Consider the following 27716-nt stretch of genomic DNA (forward strand, 5'->3'; position numbering starts at 1 on the left):
GCGGGGACACTAAAAAAGCCCCGAAATCATCTCAAGATAACCTCAAGATCTCAAGAAGCCTAACACAGAGGCTATACGACGTGCTATAAAAATTCCGCATAGGAACTTATGCATACACGGGTCGACATAAGTAAGGCATTCCTTAGGGTATGTCTCCAAGAAGAAAATTGTTACTACACAAAGTTTCTATTGATAAAGGATCCTAGTGAACCAAATATCTGAGATTTCATATCTGGCACTATGCATGTGAAGTTGGAACGAAATTTGTAACCAAGTTAATTAGCCACAAATGGCAGAAGTTGTGACTTTTATCTATTTTTGGCCGATTTATTAACAGAATTGAAACTCTATTGTCTTTGATTATTTAGATTGTATTGATAAATGAGGACCGGATGAGGGCCTTATCACTTATACTTGGGCAATAAAGTAACTGCAATATATATATGTCGTTATGTATATAAATTAAAATGGAAATGTTTGTGCATAACTGCTAATCTCCGAAAGTTCTTCACTAATTGCTTTGAAATTTTCACACAACATTCCTTCAAATCCGAGCAGGTTTTTATATACATACTATATTGATGTCACGTCTGTGATGGTAAAAAAAAACATGTTTTTTTCTGAAAAACTGTGTTTTTCATGTGAGGGAAATCTTCGAAACCTCTTTACCGATTGCTTTGAAATTTTGACACAACGTTGCATTCGAATAGGCGCATCTTTTTATATATCTACTATATACATGCCTCACCTGTGACAGAAAAAAAAACAAGATTTTTTTTAAAACGGCGCCATCTGTTGGACGTAAGAGCAATACATGCTGTAATCTCTGAAAGTTCTTCACCGATTGCTTTGAAATTTTGACACAACGTTGCATTCGAATAGGCACGTTTTTTTTTATATACCTTCTATATAGATGCCACCCCTCTGACAGGTAAAAACATGCATTTTTGAAAAACAGGGCCATCTGCTGCTCATAATAGTAACTTGCACGCTATATTAAATATGTCACGAATTCCATTTCAATGTTTCTGATTGCATTGATAAATTTTATTTTCATAGATTTCAATTTATTTTAATTTTTATTGAATTATTTTGTGTGACATTGTGTTGGTGTGTTGTTTACCATACCGTTCATTTCATAAGTATATGTATAGATGCCACTCCTGTGACAGGTAAAACTATTCTTTTCTTGAAAATAAGCGCCATCTGTTGCATGTAAGAGCATCACACATGCTATTCTACATTTGTAACAATTCCATTTCAATGTTTCTGATTGCATAGATAAATTGATTTTCATAGATTTTTATTTATTTTCATTTTGATTTAAATATTTTGTGTAAATTGCATTGGAATTGAGCTGTGTTGTTTACCATCCCGTTCATTACGTGAGTATAGTTTATTTTTTTATTTCTTCATATTTTCATTTAATTTTTTAACTGTTTTTCTTATATTTCAGTGATGGGAACATCAGATCCCCTGATGTTCCCAATTTTCTGAGGGGAACATCAGACCATTTGGGAAGGCATCGGATGAGGGAGTGGGGAATTGTTTGGATGACGAGAGGATGGAAGTGAGAGATGGTGGGGAGGACGATGGGACAAGGGAGGGGGTAATGGTGGGGAAGGACGAGGGGACGGGGAAGTTTGAGATGGTGGGGACGAGGAGATGGGGGAATGGAGAATGGTGGGGAGGACAAAGGGACAAGGGGGTGGGGCATATTGGGAAGGAAGATGGGACGGTGGAGTGGGAAATGGTGGGGAGGACGAGGAGACGGTTGAGTGGGAAATAGTGGGGAGGACCGGGGAACAGGGAAGGTTGTTGTTACCGAGTACTACTAGTAAGAACATAAGAACATAAGAATGAAGGTAACTGCAGAAGGCATGTTGGCCCATAGAAGGCAGCACCAATTTACATCCACCCAGTACCATTGATATATATGTCTAGCCTACTGTTAGACAGGTAAGAGGCTCAGTGTCTGTTATACAGTTATCCTTAAAGTATCCCTATAATTTGCTTTTTGGGGCGTTATTTTTTCTTGACTTCATTTCAAAACATTTTGACCTACAACATTCACATATTGGAGTATGAATGCAAAGCAATCTTAATTAAAACTTACCAGATATGTCATAAATTCGAAGTACTATAAACATTGTCGAGAACTTTAACTTTATTTTTCTCTGCGAACAGAACGTTCAACTTTGAGACGCTGAAAAGTTAAGTTTTTGACCGATTCTCACCATTTTTACAAATTATATGAAAAGTTCTTACTTCTAAGGTAATCATTTTGTATTTTAATCATAAAGGCATAACGTTTGGAGTTAAAAAAAAAAATTGGCGTTTAAATTCTGCACATACTTTGATGGCAACATTGAAAAACTGTTTTACAGTAAACTATGCTCTTAAGCAATATATTACAAAATGAAACATGAACGCTATATGACTTTCTGAAACCACAATGAATAAAATAACAATTGGTTACATATTCATATTTTAAAGCAAATTTGAGATTGTTAATTTATATATATATATATATATATATATATATATATATATATATATATATATATATATATATATATAACTTTTTTATGTACATGGTATGATGTTGATCCAATAGAAAAAGTTGGAGCATTTACCATGGATATACTATTCACATTAAATTGAGTGTGTTTGATGAGGTTTCTGTACACAAGCACCGAGCTCCTTAAATCAACTGATCGAATCAGAATTTCTCAACAACAATGTACCCCAGAAGATAAACGTACTAGGTGTCGAATGGGATACAACTTCGAATTAATTTACCATTAAATCGGCAGATCCAGATACCACCAACTTAACCATGAGGAAACTATTATCAAAAGTCACCCAGCCGTTTGACCAATTGGGACTGTTAAGCCCTATATTTATTAAGGGTATGTTGATCATGCAAGAATGCTGGCAAGTCGAGATCGGATGGGACGATCCCCTAACAATTGTCATACAAGAAAATTGGCAGCAACTAACAACGGATTTAAGTGTCCTAGACTCCCTTAAGTTTCCTCGTGACGCCATAAAGGCTATCCACACAATCAAGATACATGTGATTTTTTGACGCCTCAGGAAAGGCTTATGGCACTGTAACCTATCTAGTAACAGACGAGCAGGAAACTCTACTTACTTCTAAAGCTAGGGTGGAACAGTTAAAGAAACGGTCATTGCCACATATAGAATTAACCGTCCTGTCGTTAGGTGTCATCTTAGCTCATTATCTGACAAAAACTTTAAATGACATTCGCTTTGAAGAAACAGTGGTATTGTCAGATAATAAGGCAGTACTACAGTGGGGGAGAAATATAAATAGTAAAACTCCTTATGTGAGTAATCGCAATAAGAAAAGTAGAGAGTTGTCAGCAGTGTACAAACTAAGATATGTACCCACCAAAGAAAATCCAGCTGATAACCTCTTCAGAGGCAGGACCTTACAGCAATTTGCCAAAGCCGAGATGTGGTCCAATGGACCTCAGTGGCTAGCTAGTGACCAGTGGCCTAAAACAAAAGCCACATGTCATTGTGACCAATGTTACTGCTCCCACTGAAAAAAACAGAAGAACCTCGAACTTTAGTGATTGACCCTAATCAGTACTCTGATCTTAACACAAACAGCCTTTATGTGACATATGGTGTCACATAAAAAGTGTTTGATTTCCAAAATAAAATATGAATCAAGTATCAATTCCTTAGTGCGCTAAAGTGCTGGGTCAAAAGGGCACAAACCGTAACTTAGGGGATGGATCTGGAAAACGTCCCTAAGTAACCTGAATATGATCTGGGTCTCCGGACTGATCTCGACAATTATTGCATATTAAGGTTGTGGGAGCCGCTGAAATCATGTACCAATAGACCTAGAAATGAAACATCCAATGTTGCTCCCCCGTCACCACAGAGTAAGCAGTCAAATTATGTTACATATACACTAACACTGCATCATACATAGTGGGGTACTAGATACCCTCTCCTCCTTAAGACAACAGTTCTGGATTCCTCAAGGTCGCCAGAATGTAAAGTTCACATTGAAATCCTGTGTAGTCTGCCGGAGATATGCCGCTCGGGTGTGTCCTTATCCAGGACCTCCACCACACCATAAGGAGCGAGTCGTCCACCTTCGTCCCTTTGAGACCACTGGTGTGGACTACACAGAAAACATAACACTAACCAGCACTAAGGACAAAGTTCTAGCAAAGACTTACATCTGCCTATTCACCTGTGCCACAACAAGGGGGCACAAGATACTTAGAAGTAACCCCCGACATGAATGCTGAGTCATTCATACAGGCTTTCTTGCAGGTTTGCTGCCTGTCGATTCTGCCCCAAGTTGATGATCTCAGATAATGGGTCTAACTTGGTGGCAGGGGAAGTATGTCTGATGGAAGTCTGGGATCACCCAGTGGTACGCAGCGGCAGTGCCACTGGAAGTTTATATCGGCACAGAGCACCGAGGCATGAAGGCTTCTACGAACGAACAGTGGGAACAGTGAAACGCTATCTAAGGAACGTCCGCCACCATCAAAGATTGATCTACAGGAGCTTTACTCATTTGTCACCAAAATTGAATCTCGGGTCAATTACAGACAACTGACCTACCTCTCTGATGATCACTCGCAACTTGAACAATTACGTCCATCTCTTTTGATGTATAGAAGACTTCTTAACCCTCTAGTGTCTCTCAAGGACGAGGGACTAGAAGATCCTTCATATGTCAGAGAGAGTGACTTCATTCAGAGCTATATACATCTGTCAAGAATAATAAGTCAGTGGAATGACATTTCAACTTGAGAATACTTCACTGCTGTCAGGGAGTACCATTATGGAGCAAACAACCCAACCCTTACAACATAATTAACTTAAAACCTGGTGACCTTGTTCTGGTAGACAGTGACGGACCACGCTGGCCTCTGACCTGTATAATCTCTGTCCATCCAGATAGTCAGAGTATCTTGAGAATAGTGAAAGTAAAATGAACAGGTACCACTAGTCTCAAAATATTAAATAAACTAGTTAATTTGGAGCTAGCAGGAAATGAAGTCACCCAAAGACTGCCCACACCTGCAACTCCAGTTTGGGACATCCATCCAGAAAGGATTGCTGCACAACAGTGAAAATTAAAAATTCAACACTATTATAATTCTGAAGGAGAGCAATAATGTGTTCGCCCGTCCCAAACAGTGGACCAGAGTTTATCCCCCCCCCCCCCCCGGAATTTTGTCGGAAATTTCCAACTATAAATACTAATCCCTAAAACACCAAGCAAATGTTGTCATGTTAGGCAAATTACTGACCATTAAATTCCCTAAAAGAATCATTAGAAGAAAATGGGGTTTGTGGCTTCTCAAGATAAAAACATTTGCCTTGTCACCTGAATATTTATACATCCATAACACGTATCTTTTAAACACCAGCTTTGGAACTAAATATGATAAAAAAAAAGTATTCTCCAAGACCGTATTCAACTGAAACACAAACGAACCCAAGGTCTACTTCCCTATGTCAATAATGACGAATTCAGAACCCTGCTCCTGGATGCATTAAGAGCCGGTGGGGGGAAGAGACACCATTATTAGCGCTCCTACATAGCAGAGAGACTTGAGTGAGTCCTCAGAACCTTCCTGCGAAATCACGTGTTGTGGGATGCCACAGCCACCTATTATCTCCACAGACTTTTATAGCATTAAGGAAGTGATTGACAGATAAGTTTCAGTGATCACAAACGCTAATTAGACACTTGGTTAGGACGTAGGCTTCTCATTCAAAATGGGTAAGAATACTATTTTAAATATAACCTTCTTTAGATATGTCTCATATCCTTATTGCGTTTGTTACTGTGTACTGAATTCGCAGTGGAAATTGACGGGAAGGAGATAACTACAGCGAATCATTTGGTACTGCACGTTACTTGTTCAGTCGCGGGCATTGTTTGACTACGGACGATGAGGCTCACATGATCAGGACATGTGCACGGCTGGATAAGCAAACTATATTCTACAAATCAGCTCAGCTGTATGCCTACATTACTAATCCATTATTAATTAGTAAACTACTATTGTAGCAAATTTCTATTAGTTTAGTTATTTAATTGATAGGCTATGTATATTATCCCATTAACCCACCCCCCTCATGTTTGTGAAAGGGAAATACCCCTAGCAAGGAAAAATCAAAATATACATTCCACTCAAAATATACAGACCACTTGAACTTAATAATAATTAGAACATATATTCCACTTTGAAATAATAATAAATTAAAACAAACTTAATTAATAAACTTATAATTAATACATAAATAAATAAATACCTGCTGGGATTAAATTCCCACACATCAACATTAGTTCATTTACCGCCATTCAATTCCTCTCAATAGAATTCTTAACAGGAGCTAGCTGATTATTATAGCTGGCAACAAACTGGCAATTATTATAGCTAGCAACAACAATTGGCAGCCCTCTATAGTTGTCAAACAAGCAGAACAGACCACAAAGAAAACCCGTTTTTCAACCTGAAACATAAAATGGACCTACCTTTCTAAGGACCACACTTCAAGGTATTCATCTCTGGCAATGTTAGAGGCACACCTAACATTGTTGTAATCAAAGGACATTGTGGCTGCAGAGTAACCCCCGTGGATGAATGTCGACTCTGACCCCATCACAATATTAATCAAACTCCAAACCTTCCTTTCAGAGTCATAGCCTCTCCAAGACCCAGAATCAAAACACTATCACTTTCCCCGGAAAACGACTCTACAATCCTCCTAGACCACCACCAAACCTCACCTTCCGCATCCTTGAAGCAACCTCTGCCACTGGTGAGATGTCCACTTACAAAATTTACAGCCAGGACAAGGCACCAGAGATATTAGGGGGTAAATGAATGAATACTGGAAAGCCTCCCTCTGTCACAAACAGATAAGAGATCCTCCCGAACTCACTTTGCAAGCCCCTTTGAGAGAAACCATCGACATCATAATATTTCATAGAAGACTTAGTGAAATATGGTGTATCAATCGAATCAACATAACAGAGACCCAGGTTATTTCTGAACGAAAATTAAACAAGTACTTGGCACAGCTAAACCACTCCTCTCCCACTTTATTCACTCCTTTAGGGTTGAAGACTACATAGAATAATATAATAAAATAGAAGTCCCACAAGAACAAACATACATCATGGGGTTCATACTAGTAAAAGATTATATCTGCAATATAGTCAATAATATAGGAAAAACAATAATTTTTTTACCGAAAAGAAATTTGGATTCAGAAGCCATAGATCAATCCAACACACAATCAACATCACTTACGATGATTTTGACAGATGTTGATGTACCACATCTGTCAGTAAATCCAAATAGCACTGATGACAACAAAAGGTGTGCACAAAACCTCTGATAAGACGGCCTTATGTTCAAATTTGCAGTCTTCCCAGACCAAAACTGTACTCTTCTAAAATTTATAAGGAATTTTATGAAGAACAGGTACATGACTCCCTGCTTCAACATGAACATCACTGCGTGCTTCAACAGATAAAATTATGAAGCCTCCAACAGTTGGAGGGAAACTATCATCACCAAGTTTACAGATGACGTGACCAATGTAATAAGATCAAGGGGGGCAATCAACCAAACATGTCACATCCACGACAAAAGCGAGCATAGAGCTAGCTCTAACTGAGAAATGGGAGAGCAAATGGAGAATCACTGTTGACCCGGAAAAGATCCAAATAAACGCAGGTGATTGTCTAGCATTCTAAATAGGAAGCATTGGAGGGGCTGGAATCAAGGAAGGAACCCATAGTGGTGAAGATCCTCAAGGCGGTTCTGGGTTGCAATATTTACTGACTAATTAATTCTACCAAGAACGTCAATGAGGAAACAGCAGTAGGCACAAGCTTCCTGGCAAATCTTTTCTGGTTGGGACGTGCTGCAGACCAAGTTAAGCTCCACCAAAATAAAATGATTTGACCTGCGGTGAATCTTTAGATGCACTGGTGGATCATAACATCCTGCTTCCCTCACGTTTGAGTTACTATGGTGGTGGTGATGCACACTCGTCACCATCCATATTGCAATACCTCTTTATCATTTAGCCACCAACGGGCCGCACTGCCATCTTTCAGGAATGCCACACTCTAATGACAAGCATCCGACCTGTTGATCTCTAACAATGTGCACTCGTCAAGTCGACTTAGGCCCTTCATTTCCAGTCTTTCATTCCACCAATCAAGAGTTAGACGTTCACTGTCCGATCCTCATGTGTCCTCAGCGCATCCTGCTCTGTCGTCTTCCATGATGACTGTTACGAATCTTACTAGGATTCTAGCATTACTCTTGATGCTTATATACTTTATTGTCTTGTTCTATAATTAATATAGCATCCAGTAGCATGATATTAGATTCTTGTATGTCATATATTGTAGCATGCTTTAGTGTGCCTGAGTTGCATTATATTGTATGAGGCTTTTGTGCAAGTATTTTCATGTTGATTTCTCCGTGTGGGGGGATGACCATATTTGGATGTGGCCAGTGTGGGAACTTGATGTCAAGCGAGTGAGTATAGTTCAACCTTGACTAATTCTTATTATTGTTTGCCAGTAAATTATATTGAGTAATGTAACATCAGTATGTACTCTTAAGAGTTATAATGATTTGAATATTAGTACTACATTTTGATAGTAGAATTTCCACAATAGTTTATGTGGATGTTAGTTGACATGTGTGGTAGGACGCCGCCCTGGCAAGCCAGGATTTGGGCAGAGGCGTGGCAGCTTTGGTCGTGGGGAGACGTGTATTTTAAGTTAAGTCCGTGGTTACTGTTATTTTAGCTAATAATAGGTTAATTCTCTGGTTAGATGATTGTGCATTTATTTCAATAAATAATTCATGTGCTGGTGATATTGCTCATTGATCAATAAGGAGTTTCAATTATATTATTGCATGCTAAAGAATATTTCTGGTTATTAATTGTATCATTTAATTGTTATGTTTGTCACCCTTAGCGTAGTTACATTGTTTCCAATTGATGCAGTGTTTCACTATCCCCTAGACGCCAGTTGGCAAGGCCGATTTAATATAATTAATCACTGCGGGGAAAGAACCGTACAAAGTCTCAAGGGTTGTAACAATGACCTCTTTCACTTCCATACCAACCTCTAATTTTGTTGTCCTCTTCACTTTTCGTCAAGTACTTAGTTTTCTTTCTCTCCTCCCGGCTTGTAAAATGACCTTTCTTTTTTATTTTTCACGTTCCATTCAAAACTGGCGTGCACTTACGCAAGTGCGAAATGGAAGCCTGGGGGCCCCCAGTGATCGTCCGCCATCTTGAAAAAATATCTCAGCATGCCCCGCGGCCGAGAGGAGCCTCAGTTTTAAAGCAGCAACTATGCCTGACCCATCGTTAACGAGCTCACGCTCCACGGTCACCTGTGGTATTGGAAAACGACTCTCTGAGGAGGAGATACAAGACATTTTGTATGATGACGGTGCTATGAATGATGATTTAGGCTTTGATCTAGAGAAATACCTTAAACAGAGGTCTGATACGAATGAGGGAGAGACTGAGGTGGATGATGTAGCAAGCGTGTATGGTATACGCGCCTCGCCCGGCCTGTATTGCTGCCCTGGGTCAACACAGATATCATCATCACCACCATGTATGTCCCCAGATGCAAGTTTATTCAGTGATAGTACATGTGATGATTTTTTCTCGGGCTTCAGTGACATTGGCACCGATACAAGTAGTGTGGACGACCCGAGTACAAGCAGGGAGGGTGTTACCAGGCGGGGTTTTGCTGCCTCAGCAACACGTCACGGAAGGCAGCAGCATGTTTCGCAGCAACAGGATAATGACGACAGTGGCCCCTCTACATCAGGTGTTCGTAGTAGGCCTACAATACGTATATCAGCCTCATCTCCTACCATATTCTCAGGCAGCTCCAGTACCAGACGAAGTAGCCGTGTTTTCGGTGCTCGTGGTGGTGTTGGCCTTGGTGTTGGTGCCAAAACCAAACCCCCGGGTGTACTTGTGTGGGAGAATTGTGCTACATTTGTTCCACAAATACCAACGTTTGATGCTACCGATGATGGTGTTACACCATTATTCCCGTATACTGGTGACGATATGGCAGAAATAAACTATTTCCTGACCCATTTCGCCAACAAATTCATGATCCATTTTGTAAATGAGACAAATCGATACGCTCACAGCCTCATAGACGCTGGCATTTTACCTGCCTCACACGATGGAAGGACACCACAATTGACGAAATGTACGTGTTTCTCGCACTCAGCATGATGATGAAGCACTCTGAGAAAGCCGTCGTCCAGGATTCTTGGAGCAAAGGCAGCCTTTTTCCATCGCCCGTGTTCAACCGATATATGTCGCGTGATAGGTTCCTGTTGATTCTCAGGTGCTGTCATTTCGAGAATAATGCAAATGAGGACAGACACGGCAGACTGTGGAAGGTACGGAAAGTGTTCAGTGACATGAGAGGCAAGTTCCGCGATTATTTTGTACCTGCACAGAATGTGGTAATCGACGAATCGCTTGTACTATTCTAGGGGCGACTGGCATTCAAGCAGTACATCCCATCAAAGCGCCACCGTTTTGGATTCAAGTTTTTCGTGCTATGGGACTGTGAGACTAGTATCGTCATGGACATGATTCTATATTCTGGTACAGACGTCGACATAACAGCTCAAGATCCACACAGGTTCTCCGGCAGTGTCGTCAAAACTGATGAAACCGTTGGTGAATAAGGGGCATATGCTGTTCACCGACAACAATTACACCAGCACCTTGTTGACCAGATACCTCCTTACCCATAACACCGGCGTATGTGGCACTGTGAAGGCCCACAGGAAGGAAATGCCAGTGTTTGGCATTGGTATAACAGTGGGTGATTGCCAGCTGCGCAGGTGTGACAATATGCTCTCAGTCCGGTGGAGGAAAAGACGTGAGGTGAATATGCTGATTACGATTCACACCGGTGCTATGTTGGACTGTGGCAAAGTCCACTTTGAAACGCGCTTCCCCATTTATAAACCAGACTGTGTCATAGACTACAACGCGAACATGCGCCTCGTCGATAAATCTGACATGATGCTTGGTGCAGTGAAGTGCGTGCACAAGTCTGTGAAGTGGACGAAAAAGTTTTTTTTCCACCTAATTGATGTTGCAGTGCTTAACTGCTTTAACACCTGATCCATTTGGATCAGGTGTGGTAAATGTACCTGGTAAAATCAGGCAGGAGACCGCCAATACGGACATTCAGTGTCGCTGTTGTGTCACAACTGCTAGTGAAGTATGGCAAGGAGGGCTCTGTTGTACCGCCCGGGGTGCAAGCAACAATGCCACACGCAGCTCCAGACAGACTGAGGAGTAACGAGATTTTCGGTGTCCACATGATCGAGTACATGCCAGGCACAGGATCATGGGGGAAGGGTAAACGTGCCTGTATAGTATGCAAGAACACTACCCGAAAAGAACAAAAGCGAAGATGCATCAGCACCTGGTGCGTGGAGTGCAAGGTTCCACTATATTGGCCCGGTTTTGCAGCATATCACACACTCGCAGAGTTCTGAGTGTGTTTATGGTGTGTGCATATATTGTGTGTGGTACTGCATAGTGTGTAAATATATTGTAAATATAAATAAATTAGCATGATACATTGGAAAAATGTGCAGGAAATGTGCACACATGTGTCATACACGTAACACAGTGTCTTCGGACAGTACGGATGTTCTACTACCATAATATAGTGTACGTGTTCATTATACATAGGACTGGGATGAAATAACAAATAAAATGTATTTGGAACTGTGCGCAAAAAAGAACAAAATTATATTCGTGGCAACTCGTGCATCTTGAGCCGGGCGCCCTACTGGCCCCGGGAGCCTACGCCATGGGCGACGGAGGATTATTGATGATGTCACACACGAACTTATGGACCCCAAAGTAAGTACAATTTCGACTTTTTGTTTATATATCCATTCTCAGGGAACGGCTTTTGACACTTCCAAAAAAAAATTCCATAGAATTTATTTTCTGTGTACAAGGGGGAGGTGGGTGCCGTATTTGGAAGCCGAGCAGCCCAGTGGTTAAGCTCCTGTTGGCCTCTGTTATTATATCGGCTCTGTCTGCTGCTTACCTTACATTTCTTATTTTAAATTTTGAAACCTCATTTTTAGATGCATCTTTTCCAGATCATTTTCTATCAAAATTAGTTGCCTGAACTCACCCTTTGCTTCTATTTCTACCACATCCAGGGACCTCTGGAATTGGCGCTCCAGGTCCCTGGAAGTTTCTGCAAAAGTGCCCACTCGAGTCTTTGCCATTTTACTAAACTCTTTCGGTAAGCTTCAGGAGTTAGTAGATTTTTTTGGCCATATTGTTCTTAATTATCCAATAGCCTTGGCATTCTTTGAGGGAGAGTTGTGTCTACGCCTTCTTCACAGCACCTGTTAATATTTACTAAACTAATTGCGCCCATTCATCCTGTGGCCACTGCTTGAGACAATCAATTTTCTCAAAATGCTCGAAGAATTACCGACTCCTCTGGAGAAAACAATGCAATATCTTTCTCTCGTGCTTTACCTTCATATGAATGAAATTGATTGCCCGGAACGCTGTGCGTATTAGTGGCTTTAGGTAATGCATGTACTAGCTCTATCTATAAATCCAACGTTATGTTTGTAACTTATCATCTATGTATGTAGTTTTACATGAATAATCATTTTAATATTTTTAATAACCTTAGTTATTCCATGTTCCATCCTATGCTCAGCAATGAATCTTCGATCTCCATCTGCTTGATCTTCGCTTTTTCCTTCAATCTCTGACTCTAGCTCTAGTCTCCCTTACTCCTTCTATTTCTTTAACCCTAGTTTTCGTACTCTGGTCTTCTATTTTTCATTTTCATATACGTTCTTTATCTGAGATTCCAGCTTCTGCATCTCCAGCTGGAACCGTCTCTTTCTTTCGTTATTTTCATGTTGCGTCTGGAGGTCTAGCTGGCAGCTCTTGAAGTTCCTGCTCCGCTGCTCCTACCATTCTGGTTACTTCTGTTACTGTGTTACGGACCCGAGCCCGACGTCCGAGCCTGGAGCAGTGACGACCACGCCATCTGTGGGTCAGCTCCCGAAACCCCCTCCAAATGGACGACGACACCTGGTGAGGACGAGGTGTACTGGCCACAAGGGCTAGTTTCCAGTCCTGATTAGCTCGTAACACAGCCGCTGCTGACCTCTGGTGAGGTGGAGCTTAGACAGCAACGCCATCTATGGAGTAGATACGTCGGGCGTTTGTGTCTAAGCCGGTAAGTGACATGCCCTAGTGTGTCTCTATTATTGATGACGTGTCTGCTTACAGAGTCGACCTGGGACTGCTGTAATGGAAGTTGGGTCAGTCTACCCAAGGCAGCCGACTTGTCTCCAAGTGTTTGCTGCAGCAGCTGTGAGTCGCCTCCCGGATGAACACTGTGGTGTTACCCTGCCTGTGAAGTGGCAGTTGAGGGATTGTCGTTCCCGGGACCGACTGGTGGAGACGCTTAACCACTGGGGTGTTGTGGCAAGGAGAGTGGTCTGTGGGATCACACGAGGCTCCTGACTAGGGTTCGCGACCTTAGTGTCGATCGTGGAGTGGCCTAACCAGCGTCGCTGTTTGGAACCTGCCAGCTATCGGCTGGACTTGTGGTTGATGGCCTCCACGACGGTGCCCCCAGTGGAACTCTGATTTGGCTGGCCTGTGGCCAGGGTAGACTCGTCAGGATCGAAGGATTCATCATAAGGCCACAAGAGCACCAAGAGCTTAGCATCGGGAGCACCGTGAACGTCCAGGGTCTTCAGAAGAAGACTACATTGTGCATTCTAGTGTTTATAACCCCTCCCCCACGTGTAATCGTTTATATAGTATTTATGGTGACGGTGTTAATTATATTATTAAGTTTTTGACTTTATTTCCCTTCCCTTTTAATTTACTTGCGTTGCGGATCTCATCCCTTGAAAGCCACTACTGGCTTGGGGCCGGATACCCTTCCTCTAACAACATCAGAGTAAGAACCCGGTTGCGACCCGAGAGGGCCGTAACATAATTGGCATCCCCAGCGGGATCCGACCCCTTGTCAAGTATGTTTGACAGGGGTGGTGAAGTGGCGTAATCCCTGTAAATAATTCCCCCTGTGTGTGACTATTAGGACGTTATACGTCCTGTGCGGTGCTTAGAGTGACTAAGTGCAATATTGTGCAGTGCGGTGCTCGCTATGATTAAGTGCATTATTGTGTAGTGCGGTGCTCGGTGTGATTACGTGCAACATTGTATAGCGAAGTGCTCGCTGTGATTAAGTGCAATATTGTGTAGTGCGGTGCTCGGTGTGATTCAGTGCAATATTGTAGAGTGAGGTGCTCGCTGTGATTAAGTGCAATATTGTGTAGCGCGGTGCCCGGTGTAATTACGTGCAATATTGGCTAGTGAGGCGCTAGGTGCGATAAAGTGCAATATTGACATAGAACAATGCTCGGTGCGTTAAGTGCTAAAGTGAAGCGGTGTGTTAAGTGCTAAGTGTTCCATCTGTGACAATGGCAGAGAAATCGACCATCGACGATCTGGACGATGTTCAGGCTTTTCTGAACAGGGAGGACTGTCTTGCCAGATTGAAATATCTGGGCAAACAAGAACTTGTGTTAATAAGTGCCTACCTGGAGATCAAGATACGTGCCAGTGATTCTCGTGTGGAAATCCTGTCCAAGGTTCACCGGCATTTGAAGGCCGAAGAAAAACAGGAAGATGAGGCACAAGGTACAAAAGAAAGTGAGGAAGTAGCTTCGACTGAAAAGGAAGATAAAGGCAGTGACATTGACAGCGATGCAGGTGAGCTGAATATAAGCTTGCTAACTGTCAAAATGCGTGCCTTGGAAATAAATCGTGAGATTGAATGGAAGAAGTTAGAAATAGAACGAGAATTAAAAGAAAAAGAATTGGCGATGAGGCGTTGAGAATTAGAAAGAGAAGAAAGAAGAGAAGAACGAGAAAGAGAGAGAGAAGAGCGAGAAAGAGAAGAGAAACGAGAAAGAGAAGCGTGAGAGAGAGAAGAAAAAGAAAAGGAGAGACAACATGAACTAGAAGTATTGCGGTTAGGTGGTCGGAGGCCAACAACGGAAACCAGTAGTTTCTATCCGGTAAGGAACATCAAAATGGTCCCGAAATTCAACGAGAAGGAAGTTTCGAAGTTCTTCGCAGCCTTCGAGAAAGTCGCTGCCTCTTTGGAGTGGCCAAGGGAGAATTGGGCCATCATGATACAGTCAGTCTTGACTGGGAAGGCCCAAATAGCCTACTCCACGTTATCCCTTGACGACTCTGGCGACTATGACAAGGTGAAGAAGGTCGTGCTCATGGCGTACCAATTGGTACCTGAGGCTTACAGGCAGAAGTTTAGAAACCTGAAGAAGACCTCAGAGCACACTTTCACCGAATTCGCTACCATCAAGGAGCGACTTTTCCAGGAATGGTGTGCCTCTCGGAAGGTGGAGACCAAAGAAGACCTCGAGCAGCTCATACTGTTAGAGGACTTCAAGGACTGTCTGTCTGGAGACCTGAAGACGTACTTAGAGGAACAGCAGGTAGAGACCTTGAGTGCGGCAGCCACAATGGCTGAGGAATACATCCTGACGCATAGGCCTTCTGCTAAGTACGTCCCGAGGAATTACCCCCGCCGGTTTGACAAACCTCATCAGGAAGAGGAGAGACCCGTCCCACGAAGCGCTAAGAAGACGCCCCCAAGTAGCCCTCGAAGGACCAGTCCTAGCAGTCCGAAGCACCGTAGTCCGAGGAGGAATATGGTGTGCTGGACTTGTGGGCAGAAAGGGCATGTAGCTGCTATGTGCCGAGGCAGAAGAGGTAGCGGCGCTCGTAGGGAGGTGATGTTGATGAGCTGTGTAACACTACCAGCAGGAAGCCAGTCTACGACTACGCAGGAAGAACCCAGATTGTTTTCCCCTCACACTTCAAGCGGGTATGTAACGAGTGATCACACTGGTAGATCAGTTGTAGTGCTCAGAGATAGTGGAGCAGCCCAGTCCCTGATCGTGAGTAGCTCGTTACCCGAGGGAGTGAGTGTGGGTGGGAGACAAGAGGTTATCCTGGTTGGGTTTCCTAGGACGCGGTATGTCGCCCTCTTAGTGCCGGTACATCTCGACTCGCCTTACTTCAGCGGCACATGTGCGTTGGCAGTAGTCGATACCCTGCCTATAGCTGGGATTGACGTGGTACTAGCCAACGACTTGGTGACTGATTGGAGCAACAATCATCCCAAGATTGTGGATGAGTCAGCCAGAACAGCAAGGCCTGAGGTAACAGCGGGCAGTGGTAATATCCAGGTACAGACAGACCCGGAATTAGGTAATATGTTTAATCCTTCCTCTCACCCGCAGATCGACAGCATTATAGCAGAGTCTCCTGATTCTTCTCCCAACGAGGAACATACGGTTACGATGGCAGAGGCAACTGAGCATGAAGGGAGGTCTCGTGTGCAAGTACCCACGGATACCAAAGAGTCTGGAGCGAAGGCGGATGTGTACTTGCGGTATGGCAAGGTACAGCGTTCATTGAACCGGCCAGAGAATCCCCAGACGTCGGAGGTATGTGAGGTATGTGTGAAGGTTCTAGAGCCCTCTTCGGTCCAAACCAGGCTAATGGATATAGCCGGCTATGGACATGACAGGCTCAGGAAGCTTATCCCTAAATTAGCCAAATGTTTCTTAGCGGTGTTTTGTTTTGTTCTCATATGTGTTCTCAGTAAGGACCAGTGGACGATCCGACGGATGATGGCTCCCATGAACATCGCGAAGAGATCCCAGGGATTGGAGATTTGCACTGCAAGTGTTGCAGTCAAAGGAGGGACCTGGAAGGTGATGGTATTTACAGGAGGTACGAGACGTGATATTATGAGTGACTGTTTCCGACAGGTTGACACCCCCCGCGTGATTGCTGAGCCTAGATGCAGCGTTATACGGAACGTTGGTCGACCTGACTGTGGCAGAGCGAATGCCATCCTCGAAGTACGAGCAGCCCTGTTGGGACTAGGTGTGGGCCTAGTAGAGGAGTATGCTGTGAGTACTGATTTAACTATCGCTGTCACTCTAAATTATCAGACCCCTGTATTCCAGGTTCCCGTCTCCCTGAAGGACTACCGGACCGGTACCAGAAATGCCGTCTGTGACCAGCCATCATCGGTGCCCCGACACAGGGAAGTGTCGAGTCGCCCCAGATCGTGTCTACACCGATCCTTACTCGAGAGATGTAAGATTATGCCCCTGCTTGACATCGCAGTGGAGGTGTGGAAGATTACGTCAGGCAGGTCATTGCCTTCCATTTTCAAGTTCCCTTTGTGCCAGGGTTTCTCCTTAGGACAGTTCTGTGGACGAGACAGCCTCGCCGTTCCAGTTTACAGTGTACGTGAGTCCATTTGGAGTTGTGTCCCCGTACTAATTTGGTTTGTGTTTCTCTTTATAGAACCCCAAACCAAATTCTTTTTGGTGGGGAGGTGTTATGGACCCGAGCCCGACGTCCGAGCCTGGAGCAGTGACGACCACGCCATCTGTGGGTCAGCTCCCGAAACCCCCTCCAAATGGACGACGACACCTAGTGAGGACGAGGTGTACTGGCCACAAGGGCTAGTTTCCAGTCCTGATTAGCTCGTAACACAGCCGCTGCTGACCTCTGGTGAGGCGGAGCTTAGACAGCAACGCCATCTATGGAGTAGATACGTCGGGCATTTGTGTCTAAGCCGGTAAGTGACATGCCCTAGTGTGTCTCTATTATTGATGACGTGTCTGCTTACAGAGTCGACCTGGGACTGCTGTAATGGAAGTTGAGTCAGTCTACCCAAGGCAGCTGACTTGTCTCCAAGTGTTTGCTGCAGCAGCTGTGAGTCGCCTCCCGGATGAACACTGTGGTGTTACCCTGCCTGTGAAGTGGCAGTTGAGGGATTGTCGTTCCCGGGACCGACTGGTGGAGACGCTTAACCACTGGGGTGTTGTGGCAAGGAGAGTGGTCTGTGGGATCACACAAGGCTCCTGACTAGGGTTCGCGACCTTAGTATCGATCGTGGAGTGGCCTAACCAGCGTTGCTGTTTGGAACCTGCCAGCTATCGGCTGGACTTGTGGTTGATGGCCTCCACGACGGTGCCCCCAGTGGAACTCTGATTTGGCTGGGTTGTGGCCAGGGTAGACTCGTCAGGATCGAAGGATTCATCATAAGGCCACAAGAGCACCAAGAGCTTAGCATCGGGAGCACCGTGAACGTCCAGGGTCTTCAGAAGAAGACTACGTTGTGCATTCTAGTGTTTATACCCCCCCCCCCCGTGTAATCGTTTATATAGTATTTATGGTGACGGTGTTAATTATATTATTAAGTTTTTGACTATATTTCCCTTCCCCTTTAATTTACTTGCGTTGCGGATCTCATCCCTTGAAAGCCACTACTGGCTTGGGGCCGGATACCCTTCCTCTAACAACATCAGAGTAAGAACCCGGTTGCGACCCGAGAGGGCCGTAACATACTGTGTTTTTCTGTTTGATCCCAGTTTCACTACCTCATCGTGACCATCATCATCATCTGTCTCCCCAGCTCCTACTTAAGCTACTTGTTCCACCACCCCTCTTGGTTTCCAATTCATTAAGGATAGCCTCCCTAATCCCAGCAACCTTTGACGACATTACCCTTATACCATACTTTCCAGCAATCTGCTTGAGCTGCTCCTCAGTGCACTCTTCCAGATACTCCGGCTTTTCGAAGCCCATGAAACTCTGAACCTTATCCACTCTTTCTCTAAGGTCTTTCAGCGACAGATAAAGTACCCTATTACCTACTTCCGGATGAGCAGTTTCCCTCTCTCAGACACAGACCCCCCAATTTACTGTGAGGAGGAGGACTAATTAATTCTTATTTATAATTTCTTTCTGTCTTTTTTCACTACCTCACCCCACCAAACCCTTGACGCTCTTGCTAAGCAGCATCCAGAGACCAGGTGTCCACACTGAATCGTTGTCAATCACGCAGAAAATTTCCACATCATATATATACAAACTCTAATGTAACCACAATAAGATGTTAGTTTACATTAGTTAATCATAAAAAGATTACAGTGAATGGGAAAGGCTGCTATGATTAGCTTTCGTCACAAAATTCATTTAATTAATGTTTCAATATAAACTACGCCTGTCTTAGGTCTGGTTACACAATCAAATGATTCTACCAAATTAATTATATAGTAAATAGTTTGATTTGACCTCAAACCTATTCTTCCTCCCGAATCTCGAAGGTAAACAACCTTGGGAGAGCGATGATAGAGAGAAGCAGCTATGATTGTGTGGTGAGAGTACACTAACTTGGTGAGTTGGTACATCACAAGGTTGTTGAGCCAACATTAGGCCTAACACGTGACCACAAATCCCAAAGGGCAACGTAACTCACATTAGTCACTAATTGTTGCAAGACATAAGGGAAGGGCCAGTTCGGTTTGCCCATTAGCTCAGATTATATTGGCCAATTATTTTTCTGTGTCTAGGATAGATCGTTAGGGGATATATAGATACCACCCACAATGGTAAGTGTTTCTCACTAACCACATTTAAGTGCTACATAGTAAATATATGTACATAGTAAATATACCGGTTCGAGGCTCACTTGGAAGAAATAACACACCTGTCATCGAAAAGAGAAACACCATGGCAGCCTACAAAGCCTGCCCAGGTCAGCGCAACTTACAGATCCTTCAGGCAGTCCGCTGCAAAGTGCAGCAGAGCGCCAGGCGATGTGCCAACAACTATTGGCTCCAGCTCTGTTCCCAGATACAGACTGCAGCAGATACAGGCAATATAGGATGTGTGACGGCACCAAGCAGGCCCTCGGTCCAATGCCCGTCAGGAAAGACAGCTGAATGCCTACCACATGCGCTGCCTCTGACACATCATAGACATCACTTGGCAAGACAAAGTGACAAACAACAGCGTCCTGGGGAGAGCTAGAATCACCAGCATGTAAACAATGCTGTAGCAGAGACGAATGTGCTGGCTCGGGCACGTGGTGCGAATGGGCGACGGCAGGATCCCCAAGGATCTCCTGTATGGAGAGCTGACGCAGGGTAAGTGTCCAACAGGCAGACCTCAGCTACTGTACAAAGACGTATGGAAAAGGGACCTGAAAGTCATGGACGTCGATCTTACTACGTGGAAAACACTGTCCGCAGACCATTTAGCCTGGGGGCAGTCTGTTCAGAGAGGTCTCTCCAAGTTTAAGGAGTCACTTTCCTAAGAAATCGGAGGCAAAGAGACAGAGAAAGATAGCCGGTAGCCAGGAAGACAGACCAGAATCGGACTTCGTTTGTGCTCAGTGTGGGATGGACTGCCACTCTCGGATTGGCCTCATCAGTCACACCAGACGCTGCACCAGGATTGACAACCAGAGCGCAACTCCATAGTCTCCCGAGACTGAAGGATGCCTACTACTAAGTAAATATATCTGTTCTTTGTAGATGTTACGTTGTATCGTTTCCCCAGGTAAATTGTGTTCCACATTAGACATAGCTGAGCTGGACATAACAAGGACAAACAGTCAACATTAATACAAGTCTAGGAATGGACTACATGTGGTAGACCGTGTCTGATGTTAGATGACCAGTCAACACAACTGAAACAGCTGAGGCTATTTTAAATGTTATTTATATATAGGCGTGTGATCTATAACATTAATCATTATATCTACCGTTTAATTAACGTAAGATTAAAATATGAAAACTTGTTTTCATATTTTAATATGAAAATGTGTGAAGGGAAGTTTATTGGTGACAATAAATGATAAAATACAGTCCGCTTAGAAGTCATAAATAAAAATAAATACAATCTTTTTAATTAATTCCCAATATATCACTGGTAGATTTCCCCACACATCTTGTGTGGCTCCGAACATCTTTTTCTCCATCACTTCCCCTCAGCAGTAAATAGTAACAAAATTAAATATAAAGTAGCATTACCTTACTTAGAGGTGCACTACTGGCACCTCTTTGATGTCTACAACACCTCAAGAAGTCACCTGGCAAGGCCTCACGTATTATAAGAAAGGGCCAACATTGAATATGGGGAACTTACATTAGCAAGAACCTGTTGTCGTGTACCACATTTACTTCTAAACCCGAGGGTTGTACTCTCTCAGTTATTTACTCTCAGGTGTTCCTCCTCCAACTCTTCGTTTGTCATTTGCCCACTCAATTTCTTCTAAATTAGTGGAACTAGCAAAGGAAATTTATTTTCTCTCAAGAGTTATCAAATCTCTAGAAGCAAGACGGGAAATTACCCGTCTAAATGAGATTCAATAAACAAAAACGGTAGGGGTGCTTCTTTTTATTACATTTGTATTATTTAATGGTGAGTAGGATTGATGGAGATAGGGTGTCCGGGAGTCGAAAGTCACTCAGTTGGACTCCTAGTCTCTCATTGTTGACGGGTAGGGACGGCAAGAGTTTGGTTAGTGTGTATTGAGCAAATAAGAATAAGACCCTTTCATCACACAGAATCCAAACTGGACAGACCACTAAACTTTACATCCAACTTAATCTTCATCCTTATCCTCGGTGCTACATAGTCTCCTCGGCTTAGCTCCTTCTTTTGATAATTACTTAATCCATCCACATCCTACGTGTATTCTCCCGTCTCATCACACCTTCCCCATTAATAAAATCTTCGGCAAATTTAAACTTAAAATTTAAAGTATCAAATTATTTTTGAAAATTTAATAATATGTATTCAACAAAACCTTTCCTTTCATATCGAAGCATAGTAAATTTGCTCAATATGATTTGCATTTTGATGAAATTTTTGTTTTACTCTTATGATGCCTATAATATTCCGGGGTTTACCTAGCCTGTGCTTCTTACCATCTCAGCAAGTTACAGGGTTTGCACTGCAGTGACACAGGCCAGTGGTGAAACTGGTAATACAGTCGTCAGTAGCTCGCTTATATCTTGTGTTATTTCATATATTTCAATTCCATTCACCTGGACTGTGGAATGTTGATTTCCACGGAAGTGTGGATGGAAATTTATATTCGTATTATCTTTCCTGCATATAGTTATGATTGGTCAAATTTTTTACTCTCATTCCAGTAGCAATTATATTGAATGCCGATGTGTATTGATGGTCTTTCCTCCACCGTACATGAGCCCTCTGCTCTGACTTGTTTTTAAACATTACCCGAAATTTATTGTTCAATTCGACCTCATCACTTTATAAAGTTCATCATTCTCCGTGCGATTTTGAGCGTTTTTGTTGATTATGCATATGTGTGAGTGTATTTATTAATTGTACCTGCAGAATCAAGCTATTAGCTCTTGGACCCCACCGTTCTAACCAATCAATTTTCCTCGTTTATGTCTACTTGCAATATACTTTGTCATTTTTCTCTAACACACGTTCACTCACATATCCCCAGGAAGCAACCCGTAGCAGCTGTCTAACTCCCAGGGACCTATTTGCTGCTTGGTGAACTGGGGTATAAAGGTGAAAGAAATTAAGCCCACTTGTTTCTGCCTCGGCCGGGAATTGAACCCGGGCCCTTTGAATTACGTCCCAAGAGAGCGCTGTCCACTCAGACACGAGGGCCCCGTGTGTGTGTGTGTGTGTGTACTCACCTAATTGTGCTTGCGGGGGTTGAGCTCTGGATCTTTGGTCCCGCCTCTCAACCGTCAATCAACCGGTGTACAGGTTCCTCAGCCTATTGGGCTCTATCATATCTACACTTGAAACTGTGTATGGAGTCAGCCTCCACCACATCACTTCCTAATGCATTCCATTTGTCAACCACTCTGACACTAAAAAAGTTCTTTCTAATATCTCTGTGGTTCATTTGGGCACTCAGTTTCCACCTGTGTCCCTAGTGTGTGTGCCCCTTGTGTTAAATAGCCTGTCTTTATCTACCCTGTCGATTCCTTTGAGAATTTTGAATGTGTTGATCATGTCCCCCCTAACTCTTCTGTCTTCCAACGAAGTGAGGTTTAATTCCTGTAGTTTCTCCTCGTAGCTCATACCTCTCAGCTCGGGTACTAGTCTGGTGGCAAACCTTTGAACTTTTTCCAGTTTAGTCTTATGCTTGACTGGATATGGACTCCATGCTGGAGTCGCATACTCCAGGATTGGTCTCACATATGTGGTGTATAATGTTCTGAACGATTCCTTACACAAGTTTTTAAAGGCCGTTCTTATGTTAGCCAACCTGGCATATGCTAGGTGTGTGCGTGTGTGTGTGTGTGTGTGTACTCACCCACCTAGTTGTACTCACCTAGTTGTGCTTGCGGGGGTTGAGCTCTGGCTCTTTGGTCCCGCCTCTCAACCGTAAATCAACAGGTGTACAGATTCCTGAGCCTACTGGGCTCTATCATATCTACATTTGAAGCTGTGTATGGAGTCAGCCTCCACCAGATCACTTCCTAGTGCATTCCATTTACTAACTACTCTGACACTGAAAAAGTTCTTTCTAACTGTGTGTGTGTGTGTGTGTGTGTGTGTGTGTGTGTGTGTGTGTGTGTGTGTGTGTGTGTGTGTGTGTGTACTCACCTAGATTTACCCACCTAGATGTGCTTGCAGGGTCGAGCTTGGTTCCAAGCCCTCTTTCTGAACGCTCTTTGATTACAATGACTTATCTCTCGCTTTTATCATAATTGCATATAAAATTAGGAATCGAATTAGCTTCAACTACTTCTGCGTCTAACCTGTGTCATTTATTGATAGCTCTGACACTGAAACAAGTTCCTATCTTTGTGACTCATTTGTGTCTCTAGTTTCCTTCTATGACCCCTCGTTCTGTTGTTTTTAGTTTTGGACAACGTTTCTTGCTCTACTTTGAAAATTTCCCTTAGAATCGTATATCTTGTTAAGTCCTCCTATCTCTCCTTTCCTCCAGTTCAGTTATCTCCGTCTTTCTACATATACCAATTTGTCTTTGTCCTTAATCAGGTAAGGGTTCCATGTTGGGGATGCATATTCAGGAGTGGTCTCACCTCTGTATATAGGGCCCGGAAAGCTCCTTTGTTCACGCTTCTGATGAATTTACAAACGTTGGTTAATATGACTCTTGCAGCTGTTGTTATTGTGGTAATGTGGGCTACTTGTACCAGATGATGGGTTATCCACTCCCAGGATGTTCTCCTCTTATTGAAGAATTTGTCTTCCCTTCATCCTATATTCCTTTACTGATCTTCGCACTCATTCTTCAATCCTCATAACTTTGCACTTGGTTGAGTTAAATTCTAGAAGCAATTTTCAGATCACTTCTGGAGTGTGTCTAAATCCATTTGCAATGCCTTATAATCTATCCATGTCCTGACTCTTAATCATTAGTTTTCCATCTGGAAACATATATGTGAAGGAGCCAGTTTCCTCTGTCAGATCATTGACATATATTGGAAACAAAATCGTCCCTAGAACCAACCCATGTGGTACTCCACTCGTAACCTCTCCCCATTATGATGTTTCAGCTCCCACTGTAGCCCTCTGGTTCCTTCCTAAGAGATACTCTCTCTCCACCTTAGGACTCTTCCAGAGACAAACCTGCTTCTCTGGTTTGAGTAAGAGACACTCAGAAATCACAAGAGCGTGATGCATCAAATGAACAAATCCACAAGGGCCGTGACGAGGGTTCGAACCTACGTCCGAGAGGATCCCAGACGCTGCCTTAATCGACTGAGATACAACATGGTAAAAAAATACAACCGGAAGTTCTACTGTGAAAAAGCAGTGAAGTTTTTTCACACCAAATCAGTTCATCATGTCCTGTGTTTTTTTCCTCCGAGTTATCTTCCCCATTCCATCCGCCCCATGGATTATCTGCCCTTCTGGTATTCCTCTCGCTTGTATGCTTTTCTTACATCCCCCTTGTTATTTGTTTCTATGGTCTTCATTGTCAATATGTGTTCGAAGACAAACACAGTGGTCAGTCTCCTAATGCCATTCCATGGTCAATATTTTCAATGTCCATTTCATTCTGTGTGAAGACCAGATGTAACCTAGCTGGTTGGTCATCAGCCTTTCACATTGTTTCCTCTCTAGCAAGTTGCCTCATTAAGATCCTCTCTATTACTTCTACAGACTTTGCTGTCCATGTCTCATCTCCTCTTGGATCCAATGTTTCTCACTCATTTTGATCATGATTGAAATTTCCCATTATGAAGAGCTCTCAGTCTATGGGCTGTGTCTTCCAGCTCTCGGAGGATATTCAAACATGCTTTGTTCTTAATTTCAAATTCCTTCCTTGATCTTTTCTAGCTCTCAGGGGGGTGGTAGATTACAATAACAACCATATTCTGACCATCCAATGAAATGATTCCAATAATGCCGTCCAAGTAATTGTTTGTCACCTCAAAAAATTCCCCTCGAAGCTCCAGTTTCGTTTTACCAGCAGTGCCATACCATCTCCTCCTTTCTGAAGTGTTTTGCTTCTTATTATTTGCTATTCTCTTGGGAATATTACATTGCCAATCATACCAGTTTGATCTGTACTAATGCTATTACACAAGTGTGTTTCCTCAGACCTTTCTACGAGTTCAACTCTTTTATTTAACAATCCATTAACATTGGTATACCAGTTCTGTACTGTTGTGCTGTCCTTTGAATGACTAGTTCCCAGCCTATCTACAGGGAGGCTTAGGTTAGATGCAGAAGGAATTTGAGCTGAATAAGAAAGCAGAGGTGTGAATGTTTGTGAGGCATTGGGTTGAATTGGAAGTTGTGAGTGAGTAGATTTTGTGGAGATTAGGGGCTGAGGTGGGTAAGTGATAAGAAGTTGCGATCGAGATCCAGGGGAAGATGTGGGAGGAAGTATGGGTGGAGATGGATGTTGGATTTCTGGAATGTTTTGTCTGTGGAAGGATCTGGAGGTGCTTTAGGAGATTATTTCTACCTAGGATCTTGACAGCTGAGTGGACAGAGCTTCGGATTCGTAGTCCTGAGGTTCCGGGCTCGATCCCCGGTGGAGGCGGAAAAAATGGTCAGTTTCTTTCACCCTAACGCATCTGTTCACCTAGGAGTAAATAGGTACCTGGGAGTTGGACAGCTGCTACGCGCTGCTTCCTGGAGGTGTGTAACAAAAAGGAGGCCTGGTCGAGGACCGGGCCGCGGGGACGCTAAGCTGGTCGTTCATATGTTATCATCCTTTGTTGTTGCACTGTATTGCTTCTTTGTGAGCGTCGCTCTCGCATATCTTTGGGGGAGTAATTGTTTTCTGTCTTTTGTCTCACTCCCTCCTCATACTGCCATTCTCTTCTCCATTTTTTCTCTATGCACTGCCCCTTTTTTGTTCTATCTTTGTTTTTATTTCCCTTCTGCTCAAGTCAATTTCCAAGTAGTATCTTTCAAATCCCGTTTAATGTTCCGAGATCTCTTTTTCAGTTCATCGAGATTCTTTCAGGTGCTTCTTTCGAAAATGTCAGTTTCCAGGGTCTTGTTTCCTGTTTTCTCGTGATAGAGTATATGATCCCAGCCTGTACACTTTTACCAAATCTCTCTTGGCCTCTCGAAGGTGTAGACTTCTCGAAAGCTCTACGACATATTCTCTCTTCGAGTGCACAGGGTCAGTCTTGGTTTCTGCTGTTATCTCAGACAGTCCCTGTATGATTATCGTTTTCTCCTTTTGAATTATCCTCCTACTCTGTTGTTTCATTGTGTGTGTGTGAGAGTTTGTGTGTTTGTATATATACGGCTGAAAAGGGTGCATTATCGTGCTGGGTGTTGGCAGGATGTGTGTTGGGACTGACGGTGCTGGTGCCGGTGTTGGGATGGTGTCTGCCTGCCAGGGACCCCAGGGAGCTCCAGTCAGTATCCTCTGCCTTCCTCGTCATCCTCGGCCACTTTTCCAACCAGTCTCCGCGACCCCCAAAACATATACCTATGCAGGTAATTTTCTCCCTTAATGGCAATATGCTCAATGTTTAGAATATTCGGAGACTGGAGATAGAAACGTGATTCAAATTCATGCAGCGACGGCCTCGCTTCTTGAAGATTGGTGTTCAATCTCCGATGATGAAATTGGATTGGCATCATTTCTTTCTCCGTCCTGTCCCAGATCCCTGTTCTCATATTCTTTCCAAGTGCTATATTGTCGTACAAGTTTAGCGATTTCTCCAAATAATTTCTTTACCGTAAATTGCATTTTGTTTGAGATTATAATAAATTTTCTCTCCCTGAAATTCAACAAACAACACCTATGGTAAAATTCAACAACATCCAAACAAAAGAATCTAATATAATGTTTGACTTCTTTACTGGTTCTTAGCGAATCGTCGTAAACAGCAGACTTGATATGTCCAAACAAGAAGATAAAGAGATCGGAGATCCAGGTGGCCACCACACTGGCTTGGCCATAACAGGTCAATAGCCCCAATTTGCTGGAAACAGTGTTGTAGTTTATGGCATTTCTTTAATTAATGGGAATTATACACACTTCAGGTCAAATGTTAAAGTTTGAGGTTAAAATGAACGATTAAAGTAAACTGTGTTTCATCAATAAACATTGCCCCATTGATGAGATCTTTATAAGAAAACAAGGTGCTCAACTCAACACTATGCTTCTTGTTCTCATCACCAAGTTTGTGTTTATAGAAAAACACATTTTAAGGGCTAACGTATTTAATTTAAAGATGTGCTTTATT

General features: G+C 43.1%; 1 protein-coding gene across 1 annotated transcript in view; it reads left to right on the top strand.

The window, feature by feature from the left end:
• LOC123755252 (ionotropic receptor 21a) overlaps positions 1 to 27716 on the top strand; it is a 273589-nt gene that overhangs the window by 142038 nt on the left and 103835 nt on the right. Inside the window, exon 9 of the mRNA XM_069327997.1 lies at positions 26804 to 26961. Within this exon, the coding sequence (XP_069184098.1) occupies positions 26804 to 26961 (158 nt within the window). The remainder of the gene's footprint in view (positions 1 to 26803; positions 26962 to 27716) is intronic.

Source organism: Procambarus clarkii, chromosome 20 (assembly GCF_040958095.1).
Source record: "Procambarus clarkii isolate CNS0578487 chromosome 20, FALCON_Pclarkii_2.0, whole genome shotgun sequence".
In the NCBI taxonomy this organism is placed as follows: domain Eukaryota; kingdom Metazoa; phylum Arthropoda; class Malacostraca; order Decapoda; family Cambaridae; genus Procambarus; species Procambarus clarkii.